The sequence below is a fragment of the Rhea americana genome, unplaced genomic scaffold, assembly GCF_003343005.1.
Source record: "Rhea americana isolate MKP2758 unplaced genomic scaffold, rheAme1 scaffold_112, whole genome shotgun sequence".
Taxonomy (NCBI): domain Eukaryota; kingdom Metazoa; phylum Chordata; class Aves; order Rheiformes; family Rheidae; genus Rhea; species Rhea americana.
This window is the reverse complement of record NW_028185173.1, coordinates 1,516,531-1,538,461: the sequence shown is the minus strand read 5'-3', so window position 1 is coordinate 1,538,461 and position 21,931 is coordinate 1,516,531. Positions and strand designations below refer to the sequence as shown.

At 39.8% G+C, this 21,931-nt stretch overlaps 1 protein-coding gene across 1 annotated transcript in view; it reads right to left on the bottom strand.

The window, feature by feature from the left end:
* AGMO (alkylglycerol monooxygenase) overlaps positions 1 to 21,931 on the bottom strand; it is a 115,570-nt gene that overhangs the window by 93,447 nt on the left and 192 nt on the right. Inside the window, exons 2-3 of the mRNA XM_085316073.1 lie at positions 16,507 to 16,637; positions 3,574 to 3,725 (exon numbers count right to left, since the gene is read on the bottom strand). Coding sequence (XP_085172199.1) covers positions 3,574 to 3,725; positions 16,507 to 16,637 — 283 coding nt within the window. The remainder of the gene's footprint in view (positions 1 to 3,573; positions 3,726 to 16,506; positions 16,638 to 21,931) is intronic.

Genomic DNA, 21,931 nt, shown 5'->3' with positions numbered 1-21,931 from the left:
CGGCTGGAAGCGGCCGGCGGGCGCGCAGCGCGGCCGCCTCCGACCTGGCAGGACAGCGCGGCCGCCGCGCAGCCTGGCCCAGCCGAAGGAAACCGCTCTCCCCCCCGCCCCCAACCCCAGGTCGCCGGGGGAGGGGGACACTTCAGCAATGGAAATTCCCCGGCATTAAGGGAGAACAAAAGAAGAGGTGTTGGAAGCTGCCGTTAAAAAGAGACAGGCTCGCTAAACCTGTCGGCTGCCAACCCTGGACGGCTCCTTCCAGAGAGCTCGAAACTGAAGGAGAGGAGGGTCCCCGAAGCCACCGAGACCCCGCGCGCCCCCGCGGATGCAACCCCCCGGGCGCGCCCGCGAAAGCCCGCTCCAGCCGGCGGGTCTTCCAGCGGCCCGGGGTCAGGCGGCGGCTCCGCGGCCGCGGCGGGGGCGCGCACCCCGGGCAGCGCCCGGGGCCGGGTTTCCGCCTGACCCTTGGCCGTGCCTGCGTGTTTCTGCAAGTCCCCAGCTTCCCTCTCCTGATTAAAAGGTGTGGCTGGTTAAGAAATCAGCTCGCCGAGCCGGTGGATTCCTCAGCGCCGCTGTCATGTGCGTGCGCAGGGAGCGGAGCGGAGCGGAGCGGAGCCGCCCGCGGCCCGCGCCGCCGCCGCCGCCCTGGGACCCGCGAGGGACCCGCCCGGCCGCTGCACCTGGAGAGCAAGCCCGAGGCGCGACCCCTACGCGCTAGGTGACCGCGTCTGCTCAAAATCCCCCAAACCCACGCATATCCTGCCCTGAGAAAGGGAAATAAAACCTGTTATTTTACAGCCGTCTTTCTGCAGTAGTACAGCCGTAACGGGTGATTTTACTGAAACAACGGGAAAAGTTACATTGATTTATAAATTCATTAAAACACCGGGAGACAAAGCAGTGGTTAACACAGTACTCCCATTGACTGCCACGGGGTTTGGTTCAGGCCCAGAAAAGTGCTGGAATAAGTGGTGTAACATTTTATTTTCTAACTTTTTAGTGGCTACTGCAAACAATGGAAAATACAAGCACATACCTAGAATAACTCTATCCTTTGAAAAATGAGCTCACACCTAAAAATACTTCCTCTTGTTGCTGTATAACTACTGTTTATGATAATAGCTATTACACACATATAGCAAAGAGGAAAGAAATAGCTTCCCAAGTACTGGATAAAAAATTTTATATTGCATATTTCTTTTACAGACAAAACATTTTGATCTGTAACAATTCAGATTATTTATTCAAATAGCAGGAATGAGCAACCCAACTAAAGGGCGGACAGCAGGGAACAAAGCATTAACCAGCCAGGAGTCTGCTTTATCAAATTACTGCTTGGAGACAGGAAAAGCAGTATTATGATGATTCTTTGCAACAAAATTATGTCAAGTATTAATAAACAACTTTAAAATGTATCTGAATTTTAGTTTTTCAGTTTGAAACAATTACTGCTATTATTTACATCCCCACACATAAGCCCACACAGCTTGAGCTTCCTGGGATATACATGTGCTATTAATTTTTAACTTTATTCTATGATCCAAGCCTGAATTTCACTAGCCCCTGTCACCTTCTAGCACAAGAGTTTGATACACTTGTACTAGAGATTGTGACTGCATTCCAGGGCCCTGACTTGGATATCCAAGAGCAAAGGTATTTTTCAGGAGTTTGTGCTTTACTGTTTAAAAGTATCTCCTGTATCAGACTTGGGTAAGCAACTTCTGAAGCAGTAGAGTTTCGCAGCTGTGTTGCTGTAATACYGATTTCATCATTGCTTGACCAGAGAACAGAGTGATGTATCTATTTAGTGATTTTCTGTAACGTTGCATCAGTTCCCCACTGAGTAGCACAGACCTAGGAGCAAGCAACATCTCTGTAACCTCAAAAACAGAATGGTTCAGCATTGACCTTAAGACAAGAAGAGCATTTTGCCATGTGGTTTCCTCAATGTCATTATAYCAAGAGTGGATTTTTTATATTTTAAATCTAAAAATGCCAGCATGATTCATTTCAAAGTGTGCAGCCCCAACACCGCTCTCGAAACACAGCAGAGGAGATCAGAGTGGATTTAACGCTGCTGTAGGAACAGAACCGCGTGTAATCGCTGTGGAGAGCGCGGGGCGGATCCTGCTCCCTTCCCTCGGTGGGAATTTTACCCCGAACTCGGTGAAAGCACATCCAGGCTGGTGATTGTCTAACYGGGCTTTAAAACAACTGTTTTGCTTCCAAATGTGGGAATATCCTCCAGGTTCGGCCCCGCTGCCAGCCAGACGAGGCAGCCCCGTGGGCGCGGGGGGCTTGCGAAGCGCGGGGCCCGCGTGGGGCCCTTCCCCCTCCCCCCCCCCACCGCCCATTGTTCCAGCGCCCCTGCGCTTCCTCGCCCCCCTCCGCCCCATTGTTGTGCTCCGCACCCACCCACCATTGTTCTCCCCCCGCCCCCGCGCACGCAGCGCCCATCCGCAGTCAGCACCACTCCTCACTCCCACTCGCTCCAGGGAGCTTCTCACCTCCTCCCCTGCATCCCCGCCCCGACCTGGCTGCGGCCAAACGTTTCCCCGTACGCGAACTGCCATTACCAGCCATGCTGGTGCGCCCTGCCTTGAGACACCCAGGCCGAAACCTTTTAAACCATACGGCGCTTACTCCACCGCAGTGCACTTTAGAGGAGCCCCGCAGTTAGGACTGATGCAAAGTATTATTACATTTCCAAGTAGAATTCAACCGACTGCAGCAAATAAATATCACAGAAAACTACAGAAAAGAGATACGTGAAAAGATGGACAGAAGGATCGACGTTGTTATATGTTCRTTAAATACATGTACAGAAATAAGCTGTATGATTTCTATTACCTCCTTGTTACCATAAATAAAAGTTGCAACCTATCTAAACTGCACTTTTTTCTCTTTCATGTATAACAGCAGGTAGGGTTAAAAATGTACTTCAGAAAAATAAATAATAAAAACAAAACCAAGGATCACATTTACAGTCTAGTGTTAATTGCAGACAGGATTTCTAGAACAGTTCATATGTACATATGAGGTAGAGAAATATTTTTATTGACACAATGATTGAATATTTAAATTTTTTAATAAACATAAAAAGACAAAGTTAGTCAGCTGACCTGTCATTATTTTGGCCACCTTGCTTATTATTTCCAKTTTGTACATACATCTGTTTCTTTTGAAATAGTTATCTACAGTGATTATATTTTCATATAGGCATACAGGGATCTAAGCCTACTCTGGGAGCTCTTAGAATGACCAACAGCAAATAAAGTGAAGCTACACTGAAAGTTAATCTGGTGCAACACCTGATTCATAATATTAAAAGTGATCCTTCAAAGACACAATACTGACATCATGTTTATGYACTCCCTCTTTTCTTGTGACACTTAACTTTCACCAGAGCACTACATTCAAAATAATATCCCCTCTCTTTGTAAAATCATACTTATTATGCAAAAAGTAGGATAATTAAGCTGTTAGCTACCCTCAAAGCACAAGTGAATCTTTGTTAATCCTTGCGAACAGTTGCATTTTAACAAGTTAAAAAAAAAAAACTCTAAGTCTTACCATGGCTTATGCGATGAAACCAGTAGTATGCGAAGTCCACTCCCAGGAATGTCAAATACCATGTCCACGGTGAATGCCAGGGAAGTTCAAAGAGTCTGTAGTTATCCCATACATAGACATAACTAATTAAGTCGAGGCTTCTGAATAAAACACTGAAATAGAGAGCCAAAAGCTTTYTCAATAATTTTGACAATTTCMGTTACAGAATTGTTTTGCTATATATTTAGTTCTTAACAGATTGACACTGTTTCATAACTCATAAAAAGAGTGTGGAAGTTCTGCAATCTTTGTCAAGTAATACTACCACTGACTTCAGTAGTATTTCTGCTTAAGGTCTGCAAGGATTTTAAGTAGCCTTCATTCATTCATCTCCTATGTCTTGGTATTAAGCACACCAAAACTCTTAAGCACTCTAGTGCTGTGCAGGAACTTTTTTCACAAGAAACCTATCCTTACTAATTTGCAACTTAGAAATAACTGAACTGCAGCAGTAATTACTGTCATTCAAACACTACCATATGATATTAAAAGACCTTGACTATTTCCACTGTAAATAGGACRTAGATAGATACAGGACTGAGGATGAATAAGGATGCGGACAGGTGCCCTCAGGTTGCAGACTAATGGGTGTTTAAACTGACACTATGGTAGGAAAGAGTAGTCCAGAGGATGATCTGCAGCAGCCTCTGCATATCCTTCTTGCCACCCCCCTTTGCTGTGTTGGTAAAAATGCCTGGGGGACTGCAGTGAACTGGACTGGGGTATGCCCTGAAAAACAGCAAGCAGAATGAAGTAGAGAAAAGATATATACATACATACATATATACATTTGTGCGTGTGTGTTTTTCTTTTTGACATAGCAATGGATTAGATGCACATCAAATTAGGGCCTGAAGTCAGAAATAAGGTTATCATTAGCACAATCATCCACACACAGAGAAGCCTAATCAAATTCTGAGAAGTTTTGCTGCTGGTATTATCTCTTTCAGGAAAAAAGAAAATCAAAAAAAGAAAAAAAACAAAACAGCTTTTATTAGCAGGGCAAYATCTTTGTGCAAAGTTGAAGCACCTTTTTGGAAATACATAAATGAAATTCATATTTGGAGGAAAATCAGCCATGCACACTCAAGGAACTTTAAGTGTCAGTTGCAAACAGCTTATCTGCAGAATGCTCCCTGAACAGAGGTGGTAATAAACTACACACAGGTACCACACTTTTGCTAAACTTTAGCTGAAATGATGTCACTGACTTTTTGGCTTTAGTTTCTCCTGGAATTTCACCTTACAATGTGATATTAGTTAAAGAAATTTCCATGTGTCTCCCTGTCCATGTTTGCTCATTTATATCAGGGTCACATCTCAACGATGCTTCTTCTCGAACCCTGCCACTTTTTCTTTTTTGAACTGGGTTACTTTCAATCTGGATGATTTCTGTGACCTAGCTTACAGTATTGCCCCAAATACTTAAGTCTGCAAAACTGAAAAGAGGACATACTATGTCCCTTCTCCTCCAAAGCCTTGTTTCACACACTTGGGAAACCTCCTATACACCTACTGGTCATGCAGAATTGCTTTACACATCCCTGAAAGCAGCACGGGCATGGTAAACCAGCACTTTAGTCTATTTGGGCAGTGGCAGAAGGGAACCTCAGAACTTCTGCTGCTGGCTTGCATACCCTCCTGCCTAACAACCACAGGCAGCTTCTCTGCGCTTAATTCTTCTTGCGGAGAGATGCCTCCAGAAYGTTATACTTCCAGCATTAGCACCTGTCCCGATAACAATATTCTGAATAAGACTAGAAGGAAACATCCTGAGTGTCTGTTCTGTTAGCTTCTCTACGAATGAGGAACAAAGCCAGCTGAAAATCTCAATCTCCCACTACTAGTCCTCAGGCAGAGAAGTATCACACCCACTATTTTACCCTGAGAAGCTGAAGCTTCGTACACAGGACTTGCTCTCCACAGGCAGCTGCCAAAACTAACCGACAATTAATTCCTACCTTTACTACAAGTAGTCACCCTGATTTTTTCTCTGGGACGAAAACAAAACACAACAAGAAGCGTGCACTTTCATTTTGACAGCTGGTAGAATCAGAATTTCTCTCAAGCAGCAGTGACAGGTGTAYCTGCCACTTCAAAAACAACTTAGCCTTGCCCAGAAGTTGGATCATATACACCTGGAACATGTTTAATTTTCATAAGAGTTGTGTTCTATAAATATTTTTAAAGAAGATTATATGTGTCCAACCAGACTTTTGCAATACATTTTGCAAGGCATCTGTAAAGTTCAGTATAAATTCTCAATCACTTTCACAACAGCTCAGAAGGGAGCTGATATTATTCAAACACAAAAAATGGGCATTTTTAAATGTCTTTTCAATGACCAGGAAATTTAAAACACCTCTTACAACTTAGAGTATCAGTTGTTATTAGGTACTGTTTTCTTACTTTATTCTTCTGCTTTTATTAATATATAATTCCTGTGCAGTACATCCAAAGATATGTGAACTGGTACCTTTTCTCCCAATTTGATCAGCTTTCAGTATTTCACCCCTGAGTCTCCGTCTCCCAATCTCTCCCTCTCCCTCTCCCTCCCCCTCCCTCTCCCTCCCTCTCTCTCCCTCTCCCTCTCTTTTTTTCTTCTTCCATAGGCTGAGGCCAAGGTGTAAAAACTTGAGCTAACCCTGTAACACATTTTTATAAATGTAATTTTCTATACATGACAGAATTTGCTTTGCTTATTCTTTCCTTCATGCTTGAATCACAACTCTGCAGCATATGACACTAGTTGATTACTGCAATTAATCTAGAGTAATCCATCATATCACTATGYAATGCTGGAGAAAGGAGAAAGTTGCTGAGCTAAGTTTTTTTTATTTTTAAATTTACAGTGTGATAAATAGGAAAGTCTAGAGCTTGCATTCAATTACGAAACTGAAAGTTCACTTGAAGTTTTAAAGGTTTATATTGGTCTTTTTTTCCCCTCAAGTTCAATTTTCACTTCTTGAAAATAAGGAACAGAACTTAAGAAAACTTTTCCCTATTTAAATATTAGTTTGTTACAATATGACAGAAATGGAGATGTAAGACTTTTGTCATCCAGTCCAAACCTCTGCACAAAGAGTAATAAATCTTAGAACAGACAGACTGTATGGAAAAATCTTATCATATGTATTACATACATTCCCTTCTTAGATTTTGAGCATTTCTGCTAAAAATTTTCTTAATAAGTGCGAAGTACACAGTTATGCAGTTGTTTTGACTTTGAAAGAGGGTTTTCTTCTCCTTATTTCTGAAGAAATTTAAGGTGACAATATCTGTTTTGATATATCATTTCCCCCCTTCTCCCTCTACTAGGTCAGGTTATCACTTCCTCTAATAATAATAATAAAAAAAAACAGAAAAATTAAAGAAAAGGAAATTCTGGGAGATGAACTCTCCACATGGACATCTGAAGATCTGCTTCCAATGCATCTCAATGGGATAATGAAGGAGGAAAAAGGTGGAGGAAATTCAACCGGAAGAAAGGGCAGCTGCCTCCTTTCCATGAACTACAAGGCGCTATTCTGTCTTCTCCAGGTCGCAGAGCAACCTTAGAGCCTTAGGTTCAGAGTGTTCGGAAACTTCTTCAAGGTGCCCAAGACAGTCACCAAAAGGGTAAGGGGCCAGGAAAGACAATGTGGGGGAACAGCAACCAGRGCCCCTCTTCCAAGAGTGAAGAAAGATCCCCACATGGCAAGGGAGGGCCCCAAGAAGACCATCCAGGCTGCTGCTACCACTGCATTCACCAGCTGGGGCCATGCCGGGAACCCACCACCCAAGGTCTCCTAAGCTAAAAACCACAAGTCTCTGCAGCTGCACAGACAAAAGCTAGGCTTTTCCAGACTTGCAACTTCTGAAGGTCAGACATAGAGGCAAACATGTCAAACACCCTGGTCACAAGGCTATGTTATCATTAAAAATAGTGAGATATTATTCATACATTTTTTCCCTGGGTTAAATAAATTTTAAGTTTTCTTAGCTTGATTCAAACTACCTCAATGCAAATTTTCAAAATGCTGAACAAAGACAGTTTCACCTCAATAATTTTAAATTATTCAGGCATATATAAACCAGCAGGATATATGAATAATTAAATGCTCTGTAAGCCTTTGTTTCGAAGTGGAAAGTACAGGGATTTCCATTTCCAAAGATACTCATAGAGCTTTCTTTTCCAGATGAAAAACTGGCTCCAATCACAATTGGAATAAACATTTTGATAACACGATTTCAGTAAAGAGGAGAAAGGGGGAGGAGGTAGGGGAGCCTTGAGAAAACTTCCATTCGCAAAACAAAGCAAACCTCCTGCAACTGAAATCCCCTTTTATTTCCTGTACAGGTGCCAGGTCTTGAACAGACACCCAATTTATTACCTTGTCAGCTGACTTATTAGGGTTGACACAAATCGAGCTGAAATATGCCTGACATACTGCAGTCAGGGCTTTTTTCACGCTTTAGCACAAAGCCAAACTTTCCACAAGGTGGAGGGAAGGGGAGAGGGAGTTGTGGGAGTTCTATTCCCTGTTTTCTATCATCAAGATGAATATGATCCTCTCCCATTCTTAATATGCAAAACCAGTCATGAAATAACCCAAGGTTAAAAAATAATTCACCAAAATGATACAGCTGGGAAATGATTATCAGGCTCTGGAAAGCCCTTGATTACAGGAAATAGCACCTACATTTTGAGAAAATGTTCCCACCAGACACAAAAGCTGAATCAAAGCCTCTCCTCTTCCTCAGCATGGCTCTCTCTGGCATTTTAGCCTAAATAATCCAAATCCCCACTTTTCCTCATGGAGAAAAAAAAATAACAATTACAAAATGAAGTAAAATAGAGGTGAGATCAGTATCCCTACTAGCTGTATTATACACTGTATTACATAATTCTTTACTTGTCAGAGTTGACTTTTGCTTCACCAAAGCTACTCCTGCACTTCACCTTTTATCCTCTAATTTAATACATTCGCATTTATTTACATTAGTGGATGGAAGAAAATACAGAACAACAGTTTTGGAAGCTAAAGAAGAAAAGTTAATGTCATGGTTTTTTGTTATTAAGTCCTTCCTTCCTTCCTTCCTGTATAATTTAAGTCACTTCCTATTTATCCTTTCTCTCTCAYGTATAGATTAATAACTATTAAAAATCCATAAACCATGCAAATCTTAAATATTTTCATGGATATTTCCACTTTCTGTAGTAATATAACCTATAACATCTACTGCCATAAATTCATACTRAGCCCCTGGGTCAATTTAACTACAGGTGATCTTTAACAGATTATTACAATTCCAAGTTTAAAAACTTAAAGTACAATCATGCTTATGGCATAACAACTTACTCTTCTTCCATTATGAAAATGGCAGTTATATTTCTATAGACCTATTCATATCTGTCCAGCACACCCATAGGCTACATCAAGAAAGCTCCATTAGAGAATGAAGACTATATTATTTTGAGTATGTCTGTTCAAATAAATTCAGGATACACAATATTGGGAAGTTCTAGAGTGTCATCTTCTGCGAGGCAAAGGACTTGACCTTTTAATGTTTGTATAAATAACAGCACATAAATATAGTGTAAATGCTTACTGAACATCTTTTTTTTCAATAGAGGATCTGATTTTGATCTTTCCTACTTGCAGGAGAGTAGTTGTTCCACTGAAGTCAGCATATTTACATTAAAGTTTATGTTAGATTAGAAACAAGTCTGTAATATTCTCAAAGGTCACATATAAACAGAACTTATGAGGAATGGGATAAAGCTATTCTGTTCAGCTCAAATTAGTTCTGAATTTACCTAAGACAAAGGAAGAGGTAAGAGATAATGGTTCCTACGGTCTATAAAAATATAGTGAAATGACTTGAATGCACAYCATAGTACATCAGATAATGAAATGAGTAAAAATATTTACATAAGAATTTCCATTGAATAGCTTTGGTCRTACTTCTGAACCTTTAAAATCATAGTTTGCTTTTACCCACGATATAAGCAGTGTTGAAAGTCTATTGTTTTCAGTTCTATAATGTTGATTTACAGAATCATTAAGAAATATTTTTCTCCAGTTTCCATAACTTCTAGATGTTGACCCAGCATACTAGGTAGGCTAACTCTAAAAACACTACCCCTGTGCTCCATCTAGTGGAATCTCAATTTATGTTTAATACATCTTTTAACAAAGATAAGTGCTTTAGTCAGAAGAATACTCTAACTAGAAGCAGTTCGTCAGCTTTTTCTTCAAAACATGCAAACTGACACAATTTATCTTAATGAAAAATACAGAAACATGAAATGAAAACATATGCAACATTTAGTAGATTTGAGAAACTGGCGTATTTTTTGAGCTACACAGATTATTGAACTTAATTAATAACATATTTCCAATAAGGGTAAACTTAGTTCACAGCCTGTATTTTACAGAAGAGCACAAGTATATCTGAGAACAAATGTAACAGCTCGCCTTTGTTTCTAAAGGCCTGGCARATGCTAAGCTGGGCTCTGAGATTTGAGCAAAGAACAGGAGTTCAATGAGCTGGTTATTAGGTCCACTACAGGGAAATAAATAATGCTGAAACACTGAGGATGTAGATAAATTCTGCAAGCAGTTGTCTCAGTGTAAGAGGTTACAACCTAAAAGAGTAATTGGCTCTCAGACAGGTTTGCATGAAGTACAACAATCTCTCCAGCGTTATAGTAGGGACTACTAGCTGTTTCAGTCAATTAGTTTGAGAACATCCTGACTCTCCCGAGTCTCTCTCCCAAGCTCTTTTCTTTAGTGTTTATTAGCTTATATGTCTTTGCATTAGAAACTCGAGTTCTTTAAACCCTGACTCAAAGCTTTCCTTAGCCAGCACCAAAAAAGTAGCACTCTACGCTGTGTATTGGCACTCGCATCTCTGCCAGCAGTCCTGCTCACAGCGGTAGTCTCCGGCCTATTTCAAACTCAGTGAAGCAGTTTAGCAAATTCTACRATTTAAGCCACTGAAGTTAATGTTGCTGATCTGCCCAAGGGAGGACTCACTGCAGTCTGCCCCTGGAGGGGYAGAGACAGTAACCTGCAGCAGGGGGGTAGTGATGAGTACTGGATGGTGGGTGSGAAGAGTTAGCATCTTTCGGGAGCACAGCTGCATGGGGATTTGTCCACAGCCACACAGTAGTTTATATCAGGTTTACAAAGCTGTGCTAAACCGATGTAGTGAGAAGAGAGTAACTCTTGTGTGGATTAACTACCCTAATGCTTACTGATTTAGTTCAGTTCARTTCACTGAGGACTTAACAACCAAACAGAATTAAATCAAGCAAAGATTTGTCCATATAGACAGTCACTTCCGCGAGCTTAACTATTTAGAAAAATATTTCAGGGYGATGAATTTATGTCCCTTTTTCAGAGCAAAGTCTGCTTGCTGAAAATGCTACCAGCCCCTGCTGCACTATGCTGCCCACTTATTAAAAATACCTATCCTATTMTGATTGCTTCATCTCAAGAAGGTCAGCAAGTTCTTTCAAAAMCTGTTTTCCTAACAGAGCTGAGGGTTGTAATCTTTAGCAGAAGGTGGGAACAGCCAGCAGTACATACAGGACAGTGCAGCCATGAGGGTGCTGGGATGAACTATGTCACTAAGCAATGCTAACGGAAGAGTGGGAAGAATGGGCAGGTACGTAGACTCTCTCTCTTCAGCCTCGTTACCTAACAAAACCCTATTTTATTGGAAATGTCTATTGACACATAAGATTTTAAATTGCCACAGCTAGTTGCTAAGGGTATGGTCACAACCGTAGTTCCACTGTAGCCTAAGCCAATCCAGCTGCTGGCTACCATAGTCCCACTCACCTTCCTCTCTTTCAGCCTTATACAAATGCCTTTTTGCTCCCACAGTGAACTGAAATGCCTCAGCATGGGCTCAGATGAGCACCTGAACCAACACAAGAGAAAGAGGACAGAACTGCAGTAACCAGAAGTTAGGTTGGTTTAGGGAATGGTACCACAGCCTGAGTTGCAATTTATCCCAGTTAAGTGATTACCTTTCCAGTTTGGTCTCATCTGCTCATCACTGCCCTAGTCTGGTGGTTACCAGCCCTGAGACTCGCCAGCATAATTGCATACATAGCTGCTCCCTGACCTGGTTCTGTCAAAATGAATGCAGCTGAGCTTAAACACCTCTTTTATAGTTCTTGGGGGGCTTTTGTTTCTGCTTTTAGCTGGATCACTTTGTCAGGATCAGGTTAGGGAGCAATTAAATGTGCAGTCATGCTGGCAGATCTAAGAGGGCAGCTGGATCAGGAGCAACACATCTGACCATGCTCTAAGTAAACATCTGTCTAAAGCCTTAGTCAAACAGATGTAGAGGAAAAAATGTGGCTAGTAAGTCTTGAAGTGAAAAATATTTTACGAGAAATTGCATCTATCAAGTTTTCTTCTAAGATGCAGAGTAACTAATTTATGAGATTATAATTTCTACAGTCATACTTGTAGTGAAGTATCTACTAGATACTTCAGGAAACAAGGACATGCTTTAAATGGATGTATCCATACAGGCAAATATTTTGTTTTCTGTCAGAACAGTACAAGCTTTTCAACAAATACCTTACGGCAATTTCAAAGGAAAGCATTCTAATCAGGTCTATATATATATATATTGTTACAAATATGAAAAGCAAACTTCCGGTTTCAGACTGCAATTTTACATATATCTTAAACTGAATAATTCAGTAATGCTACAAAAGAAGCAAGTCTTTCCTATCCTGCAACCTTGACTGCTTTTTCCATGCCCATTTCTTGTTCCATTACAAGCCTTTGCACAGCCATGGTGAGAACTGATCCAGTCTAATATGACCTGGAGGGGGTAGGGGAAGGTTGCTGTTAATCCGGACCTGCTTCCCAGGCGACCTCACCACTGGGCGGCACAAATGCTTATGCTGGCAGAAAGGGAGCAAAGGTGCAGAGGTAGGAATGAACAGTCGAAAGAACAAGTTAGGCAAGACCGCTTCTTCATTTGGCAGCAGTGTTGGCCTAAAAAGCACATGAAACTGCCCTTTCAATCTCACTTCTGGAAAAAAAAAAAAAGTCTTTAAAAAGCTGGATTACGTATGAAACTGTAAATCACACTGAAATTATCAAAATAGTGCAAAGCTTTTTCTCCCATTAACCAAATTTTACTGATGTGCAAATTTGTTAACATGCATAATAGTATGATCAAAAAGCATCTTCCCCTTCCTTTTCTGATGTTCAACACCACTTGAGAGAACTTTGATGTCCTCTGTTTCAAAACAAAGTAAAGAATATCTAAAAACTGTATGTCCCCATTAGAAATGGAGAAGTCCATGCAGAATTTGACTGACAAAACTGTTAAACATATAAATACACTCACACACACTATATGACTATGTGCTGCAGAGCTGAACACTAAAAGTTGGCAATTGAGCATGACCATAAAGAATGGAGACTTTCCCAACTAGTTTGAAAATGTACCTACCTCAGTTATCCCCCAAACACATTTTGATTTGATTTATGTTCTGCTGCTTTAAAAGAAGAAATGGACCAGTATGAAATAATGCACATACTTGTATAGTGGATATTTATACCCGAAATAAACTTTCTCTTGGGAGAATATTTTTAAAGCAGCATTTCAAGCCTCCTGGCAATGGTTAGTCAGAATAGTTATTTATTTATTTAGAATAACAGTTCTCGGAAATTTTTTAACCACCAACATTTAAGATGCTGAGAGCAAACTCAGTAATTCAAATTTCTCCCCTTCCCCAAAATTACTTTTCATTGCACATAACACTTAGTATTCATACATGTGGAGGAATGCATAGTATGCATGTAGGCAGAGAAAAATATATTTAAGAAGTGTAGGGCTTATTTTACAAGAAGTGGTATAAACACAAAAAAAATAGCTCTACTTACTACATGCTCTTGAGTCTGATAAGCTTAAGAGCAAAATACATTGCCTGATCTGATTAGATCTTTTCTCTTACGTCTATATTTTTAATATTTGGCATATGAGTATCGATTTATGATTTGCATTTGCTCCAACAGTGAAGTAAGAAACACTGAATAAATACTGTTTTCCCTCAAGATATGCAGCACTTCTGTTATACAGACTGTGAAATGGAAAAAGTATACTCAGACCCTGAATATAGTCTGCAACTCCTAATTTCTTCATTAAATGTAAAAACCTCTTTGCAGTGATGCATCCGAAGCTTCACTCTAACTAATAGACTGAAGCCCACCATTTTAGATTCAACCACAGATTTTTTAAGGAAGTGGCAAACCATTGCTGCTAGTTGAGAAAATGAAAATTAGTCCCTGGGAGAGGATACAATCAATGGTGTGTTAATCTAACCTTCAGCTGTTAATGATTTGCACTACTATTTCCCCTGATGCTGTGGGTTCTGCTGAAATATTGTTTTAGCAGTTTCTGTCAGATTTCCCTACCTTTTTTTCTGGCTGAAAAGGAGAGACTGAAATGAAAATCTCAGCAATAGATTCTGCTTGTGCTTTTTTYCCCCCTCCTTTCTTTCTTTTTCTGACCCAGTTCTTTCACACCATGGAAACAGAAAAAGACAGAAGGATAAAAGGTCCCATTTTTTTCAGTTCAAACCTCTGTAGACAGTCTTTTAGCCATGACTCCTCTTACGTATAAAAGAGGTGTTATGCTAAATAGTCATCATTATAATTCTGAAATTAACATCCAATTAAATAACTCATAAAATCTGTACTTTGCCGGCTTCTTTCACTTTTGGTCAGAAAGTTAAAAGCTTTTTCAGAATTCTTATTCAGAAAAAGAACAGCTGAAAAGAGTCTTGTGTTTCCAGCCATGAGACAGCAGCACAAGTGACCTGGAAGAAAATTCTTGTGCTGGTGTATCTATGGGTAAGCACAAGAGTATTCAGATCAGAAAAATAACTGGTTAGYGTGGAAACCTGTGAAGTGCATGCTCTCTAGAAAACTCAGTTGTTGAAGAAACTACTAAGTATTTGAACATTTTCAGTGTTAGCTGCACTCAAATTTGAGTAAGCCTTCAACAGTGAAAGACTTTGGGGCACACAAGTCTAATGTACTTATAAAATATTTCATTTATTACTATTTTAGAAAATAACAAAAATTAAATATTTCTCCTTCAAGATCACGTTCACAAGTCATATACTAAAAGGAAGTTTAAAAAAGAATATAGGTTGTTCAGTAGTTGTAAAAATAGCTTCTTTAAATTCTCAAATGATTTAGACATTATTTTTGAAAATTTCTCATGATGAAAGTTCATGTTTCTTACTTGCAGATATATAAAGAGTTGGGGAGAGTGTATCTAAGTAACATTCTTATTAGGTATCTACCTAATTTCTTAAATGGCTTCATCTGTAATAATTTCTACAGAAATTATTGATGATCAGTCATAAATTGTCTTTGTAACTGATTTAAACTTATAGATTTTGTCAAAACTTCTCTTGATCATAAAGCTAAAAATTATGCAAATGTCATGCATGCTTTTACTCCATAGATTACAAAGTGGGTGATTTTCACATTTCAGAACGTAAGTATGAAGAATATGGGTGAGACTTTTCAGTAGGAATAATTTTTCATCTCTGTGCTCTTTAATGTATTTTATCAAAAACCTGAATGGAAGCAGAGGATTTCTGGTAAAGTTTGCAATGACAAAGGCAAGAGAACTATAGGTAGTAAAGACCACATTTCACTGATTCCAAGTATTCCAGTATCACCAAATGTAGCATCCATATACTTCAATGTGGCCAAATATAAGAACATACGCCTAAAAATGAGGAAAGTTAAGCCACAGAATCTGAAAAATATTGGGAATGAAGGATGGCTAAAAGTACTAACATAGACCTGKGATGTATGAAGGCAGAAACAATGAGTAGAAACAGAGAACAAATTACTTCATTTTTTGAAATTTCTGAAATATGGAGTGTAGCTGAGGCATCAGCTCTTTAAGAAGGGAGCTGGAAAACAGGAGAGGGCTTAATAAAGAACTGTGGGAATAATTCAGAAGACTTGAAAATACATCACATAATCAAATGCAAATAGTTGAATCTTTTCTAGATGTAACAAACAGGTTATATGTAATTTGATAGAAATGTGTGAATTCATATATGGTTACAGAAATGTAATCCCATTCAGAAAAAATGTAGTAACCATCTACTGTGTGGAAGCTCGCATCAGGCAAATGCRGATCCAAGACAGGATACCCCTTAAAAGTAACTATCAACTAGAACAATTATCTAAAGACTTTGCTGGATTCCTCATTACTGGGTATTTAGTAATCATATTTTTTAAAAAACATAATTCTGTTAACCATAAACTAATTCTGGGAAATCCTATGGCTTCTATGCAGAGGATAGATGATCATCTTCACAACATTTCTCTCAGGTATTAAAAACTGAGATTCCACTGAAGTTAAACACAAGATTATGACTGAATTCAGAGAACTTTAGATTACATGCATATTCAAAACACTACCATCTATCTGATTACGTTCATATAATTTTATTTTTAAAGGCTAATGAAAATAATGGACAGGTTTTAGTTTTTTTCTTCTTTCTGAAGATTAATGAAAGAAAACTCAGTCTTTAACATACAGTCTAACGGAAGATACAGTCAAATCAACTGAAGTCCCAGAATCAGCAAAAAGCGACAACCAAGACATTTACAAATATAAATGGAATTGGAAAATATCCTTCAAGCATCATATTTAGTCTTACTGCTCAGAAGGACRTTTTTGTTCTTTACGAAGCTTCATTCTAGCAAAGTAAAATCTACCATTTAACCTTTTTTAAACAGTGTGAGTTAGCAATAATAATTTTAATTATATATAATTCTTTTCTTCCTTCTTAGTGATTAAAAACAACCTTAAGCTAACATGATATTTTTTACTTACTCTGGCAGTCGAGACAGGATACCTAAAGARAGAGAACTTATGCCATCATTGATCCGACCTGACAGCTTTCGCTTCTGAATCCAGGTGACAGCAAACTCCAGTGCTACAAAACCAACAAAGAATGGAATACTCTGAAAAAGAGTTTAAAGAGAAGAAGTCACAAAGCTAAYAGAATTAGACACATTTCCAAAAAAAAACATTTTACGCAGCTGAATATTTCTCACGTTGGCTGGCATCCTTCTAGCTAATATTGCATCCCCGTTAATACAGTAAAGCTCCAAATGGACTTTATGAACGAGAACAACCAAAGCTTCCATTTAATTTATACTATCAGCATAGATCCCAGTGCTCTAACCTCATCCCCTCTCATGTTTTGGTATATAAAATAATACATATATTTATATAACATAAAAATTGCTAAAAGGCACCAAAAGAAAATACAAAGATCTTTCCAAACTCGTATTTCTCATACTTAAGTAAATCATGAGAGCAGCAACATTTGTGGACTCCTCTAACCACAAAGTAAACAGGTAAGTTCTCGTTAAACTTGTTCAGCCACTGAATTTGGCATCCAACAATAATATCTGAAAGATATACTAAATTGAGTTGTCAAGTTTCTTTCTACTCAGCACTTCTGTTGCCACACTTTCTGCTGCAAATAGCAACAGCTCATCTCTGTGACATTTTCATCAGAGAACGCAATGAAACTCTCTCCACGGGGGCAATACAAGTTCTCTTTCAAGACCAAGCAACTATGATACAATATTCGCTCTTTATTTTTCTCCTTATTGGTTTGACCAGCTGTAAAGTCATTTTCTGCCTCTGAAAAAAACTGTATTGCTTAGTGAGATTGAAACATATTTCACTCACAGCATCATTTCAGCTTAGGATTCATACCATCCATCTTCAGTCCCAGATCAACAGGCAAATAGAAAATATATAAAAACTCATTACTACTCAGAAAAGTATGATCTGTTCTCAAATCATCATCAGCATAGGCAAGAAAAAAAGGWTTGAATAGTCATAATTGGTAGAGTGCAAATAGTTTTTAAGGATGGGGAAGGCCTAACAGTTTCTGCACTTCATAGTGGAAAGAATGATGAGKCAGTGAGAGCATATCTGCCACAATCACCAAAAACTGAAAGAGATATCTAGCAAGGAAGACAGGAAGGGCTATTTTATTTGCATCACATCTCTCTAYGCATGGAATCTATTCAGCTGCCTCCCTCGGTCTACAGAAGAATTCTAGGTGGCCTTGGAAACACTTCAACAGCTCCTTTTTGGAGGTCTTAATGCATCAAATTCCCATCAGGTTTTGCAAGGGGGTGAGAAATACAACAATGGGACTGTCTACACAACTTTGGGTAGCATCTCATGACCAAACCTGTCATCCTTATCACTTATCACTGTCCCTCTGCAAGCAACCTACAAGCACACACAGATCCACAGACTGAACCCTCCAAATTACACTGCTGTATGAGAGAGGCTGCTCCTTTCCACGCCATTTTTTAACGGAAGAGACATTGTGCCACTGAAAACACCACTGCATTTTGGATGGCATTAAGTTTTGTTGCCAAGTCAGACATGATCTGAGAAAGCCTACAAGACTAGGACACTTAAGATAACGTAGATAGATACATACCAGACTACTCAGCAAAAAAGCAATGGGTTGATTCAAATCATGCAGGTAGCAAGATTTATAGATTCACAGTGTCTAAGAAATGTGAAAGTTCATAAAGTGCAGCAGCTCAGGGCTGGGTTACAACAGCTGAGTAGAAATTAGTATGAAGAAGGAAACTCTAACGTAGATGTCTAACATGCACTTTGACAGCATTTTGGCATCTGAAACCTTACTTTGGATATGTACCCACCGATTATGTGAAACCTTTTGAAAGTAATAGCAGCTTTAGCACTCCCTGTCTCAAACAGGTTACAGTCTAAGCAGGAAAGGTAATGACAGCAGAAGAATAATACAGGTAATACAGGGAAAAAGGAGACAGTCAGCTAGAAAGGCAATAATCTTCAGTAGACTAACCATTACATTTTTCAGACAAAATAACAAGTTAGCCATTTAAGAAACCCGAGCAGATAGGCAGCTCTGAAAAACTTTTCAAGGAGCGACCCTGCAAACAAAGCGAGAGAAAACACAAAGCTAAGAAAATGCCACTGCCAACTTCACAAGCCAGAGAGAAGTTGATCCCCTTCCATATCTTCTGATCTATAAATGTTTCACTCTTTCTCTGCTTCCAATTTCTTTCTCTTCACCAGTTACCAGAAACACTGAAGGGGGATTTGGATTAGTTTTTGTGGTTTATTTGAACTACTGATCTGTAACTTGAAAGTCTTATTCTGAACACCAAATGGGAAGGTTTCCCTTATACACAAGTAATCAATTCTTATAGAATGCAAAGGACCATTTAAAATCAGCCTGTACTTTATACAGTTGCAAAARAAATATGCTCTAAATTGAAACTCAGCATAAATTCATGATTTTATAGCAACTCTTAAAACAGTTTCTGTTTTCTTACAGTCCCAGGTCCTTATAACATAAGAATCTCAACTTTCATGTAAAACAAAATAAGAACATTCTGTGTCTCATTATTTAGGAGYGAAGCTTAAAAATGTGAGCTTAGTGTAAATGTGAACTTAATTCACAGACTCTAAAAAGCAAAGAGTAAATAGAAAAAGAAAAATTGTGATTATTAAATTAATGTTTTCATTTTGGGGGCTTTCCCTAGAAGGATTATGAATAGTTGAGATTAACAGTACTGTCTGCTTCTGAGTCTGACTACAGAAAGGTCTTTACACAGCCTAAGTGGTAATTCCAGAATATAACAAGGAACAAAGTTACTACTGTTTATAAAAACTGTGTGTGGCAGGCRAAGAGAAGCACTAGATCTGCCTATCTATAGAGAATCCAAGAAACTGAGAACGCAAAGTATAGATTTCTTATATCCATAGCAAAGAGCATGCTCATGGAAGAACAAGATAAGCATCATGATACATTGCAATAGTCAGGATGTACCRCCTTGGAGAAAGAAAATTGACTTACACTTTCTTTTCTCTATGCAGAAACAAGAGAAATTGTGGCTTTCAAATTATACAYGTCAAAAACTTGCATGAAAATAAATTCCCTGATTACGGTACTAGATTTGAACCCCTYTCCCCAGGGTTATGAAGACCAGCTGGAGGGGTAATTCTTCCCTGGGCACTGCTGCAGAACTCTGCTGCTAGYCACTGGTAGCTGATCGGCCCATGTTTTCAACAGGGTTATTTGAATATTTGAGTGAATTAGGAGGTGCTGCCACCTGCCTAATGTTTGAGGGTGCCTCCCCCTGCAGCTGTAGCCATAGGCTCTACTGTGCTAGATATATCTTCATCCCTCCAATAAACATGATAAACCCTAGAGCAATCCTTACCCTAATCCCACTTCTATACTGTAGCTCATGAGAAGAAATGTTTGGGAGCTACTAATTTAATCAATAGCTTGTTTCACCCCTACATCATCAATACTGTTCTTCAGACAGTGAATTATACGAGCTCTGAGACCTGTCATTTATTACCAGCAGCTCTACACTAGAAACTTTCCTCCTACATCAGGCTGAGCTCAGACARTCATTCTATTTGTAGCTGTATCAATGGAAGGAGCTATCACTCCAAGCCCTTCTTGAACTGCTCTTCACACCACTATTAATCCCAGTTAATCCCTTCCTAGCCCTGCTGAATCTGATGGATCTGCTGCCCTCACAGTTGTTCCCTGAGCAGTCCAGATGAGGCTCACAGGTGAGCAGGTCAAACAAGCAGCAGTGAAAAGCAGCTGGAGATGGACTGAAGACACTAAGTTCTGCCCATAAAGGTACAGCTGCAATAAGAGGTGTAAACACTCCCTAAATTCAGACCAAAGCTATAGAGTTATCACATTTATATCACTAAAAGACTTTTTCTACACACAATAGCCTAACTAAGCAGTAAATAACGGTTCTGGCAACAACGCAGCTAGGAGGTTTTCTGGTACAACTAAACCAAGATAGCAGTTATGGAAAGTATAACCACACTGGGAAACATTTTTCTTTGTAGCTTTTTTAATAGCTACATATTCCCTCACAAGCTTATCACAACAGATCTCTAAAACAGCAGAAGCCTTTGGGCACTACTGTAATACAAAGAAATAGGATCAAGAATCCTTTACCAAACTTCTGCAGCTGTGAACCCAGTCTATGCACCCAGTAGCAGAAATCCAGGTGTGACCAAGGTCTGAGCTGAATATTTGCACAGGTCCATATGGGAGAAGAAAGTTCAGGAATATTAATGAAAACTGCTGGCGAGTAAGCAGATGATACTCAGTGGGAAATGTGGGTACAGTAAAAGGGATTTAGATTAGATAGAGAAGGAGAGAGATCAGCTGAGTAGGCAAAATTGCCATCCATAGACAAATTCCCTTGATCACTGCACTAAAGCCTGGCTGTAAAATGCCAGTGAGGAAAGCAGCCCATCGACAGCCACCGAGCAGAGAGCTTAGGTTTGCTGCAGCTCTCCGCTTACCCCATCCAGAAGGGCAATGTTTGCTGATAAGAGCCACCACCGCTGAGCTGCTGCCCATGCAGTTCCTAGAAAGCTGCTGACTCTGCTGTACTTCTCTGCCCAATCCATTTATGACACCCCTGTCACAACCCGACAGCAGCCGCTGCACAGCAAGTCAGCGTTTACCTGGCAGAGGAGCTAGTCAGAGCTATCAGGACCGGTGAACACAAGTGTGGATCTCAGCAGGAACTGGACTGAATCTACTTTTTAAAAGGGTAAGATAGAGCTTATCTGTGGTCTCCATGCTAAACTCGCATTGGCTCCAGGTGAAGCAAGCACTGGGAGCCAGAAAGTGTGCAACAGGCAGCAGAGAAGGGAGCAAAGGTGCCACTGTGGGGCTGGATAAGCTGGCAGGGAGWGAAGGAGGGAGGGATGTGTCACTGCCTGCTGACAGGCAGCAGTCAAATGATTTCTCGTGCTTGACCTCTGTACTCTTGCCTTTGCGCTCTAGGAGATCACACTGCCCCACTACCAATATTTGTTCTCCTTCTCTTAAACTTTTTTTTTTTTTGGTAAACTTTTGCATGCTTTAAGAACCATAAGGTAGAACCACAAAGTTTTATGCCAAACAGCACAAAACAGCATTATGCCTTCTGTGTTACTCAGCTCAGTTTGTGTCATTATGTCCAGCAGCACTGCCAGTTTAAACCATTTTAGCATCAGTGCTCATCCGAAAACTCCAGTGAAGGCATYAGAATACACACATACAGAAATTAATAAGTAAATTAATTAAAGTGCACGGTTCCACTGGCAGCATTAAAGGGGGAGTCCGGACGTGCCCCCCGGAGTGGGAAGAGAACGACAGGGTGCATAATCTAATTTTAGGCTCCCTTCCGCGGAGGTT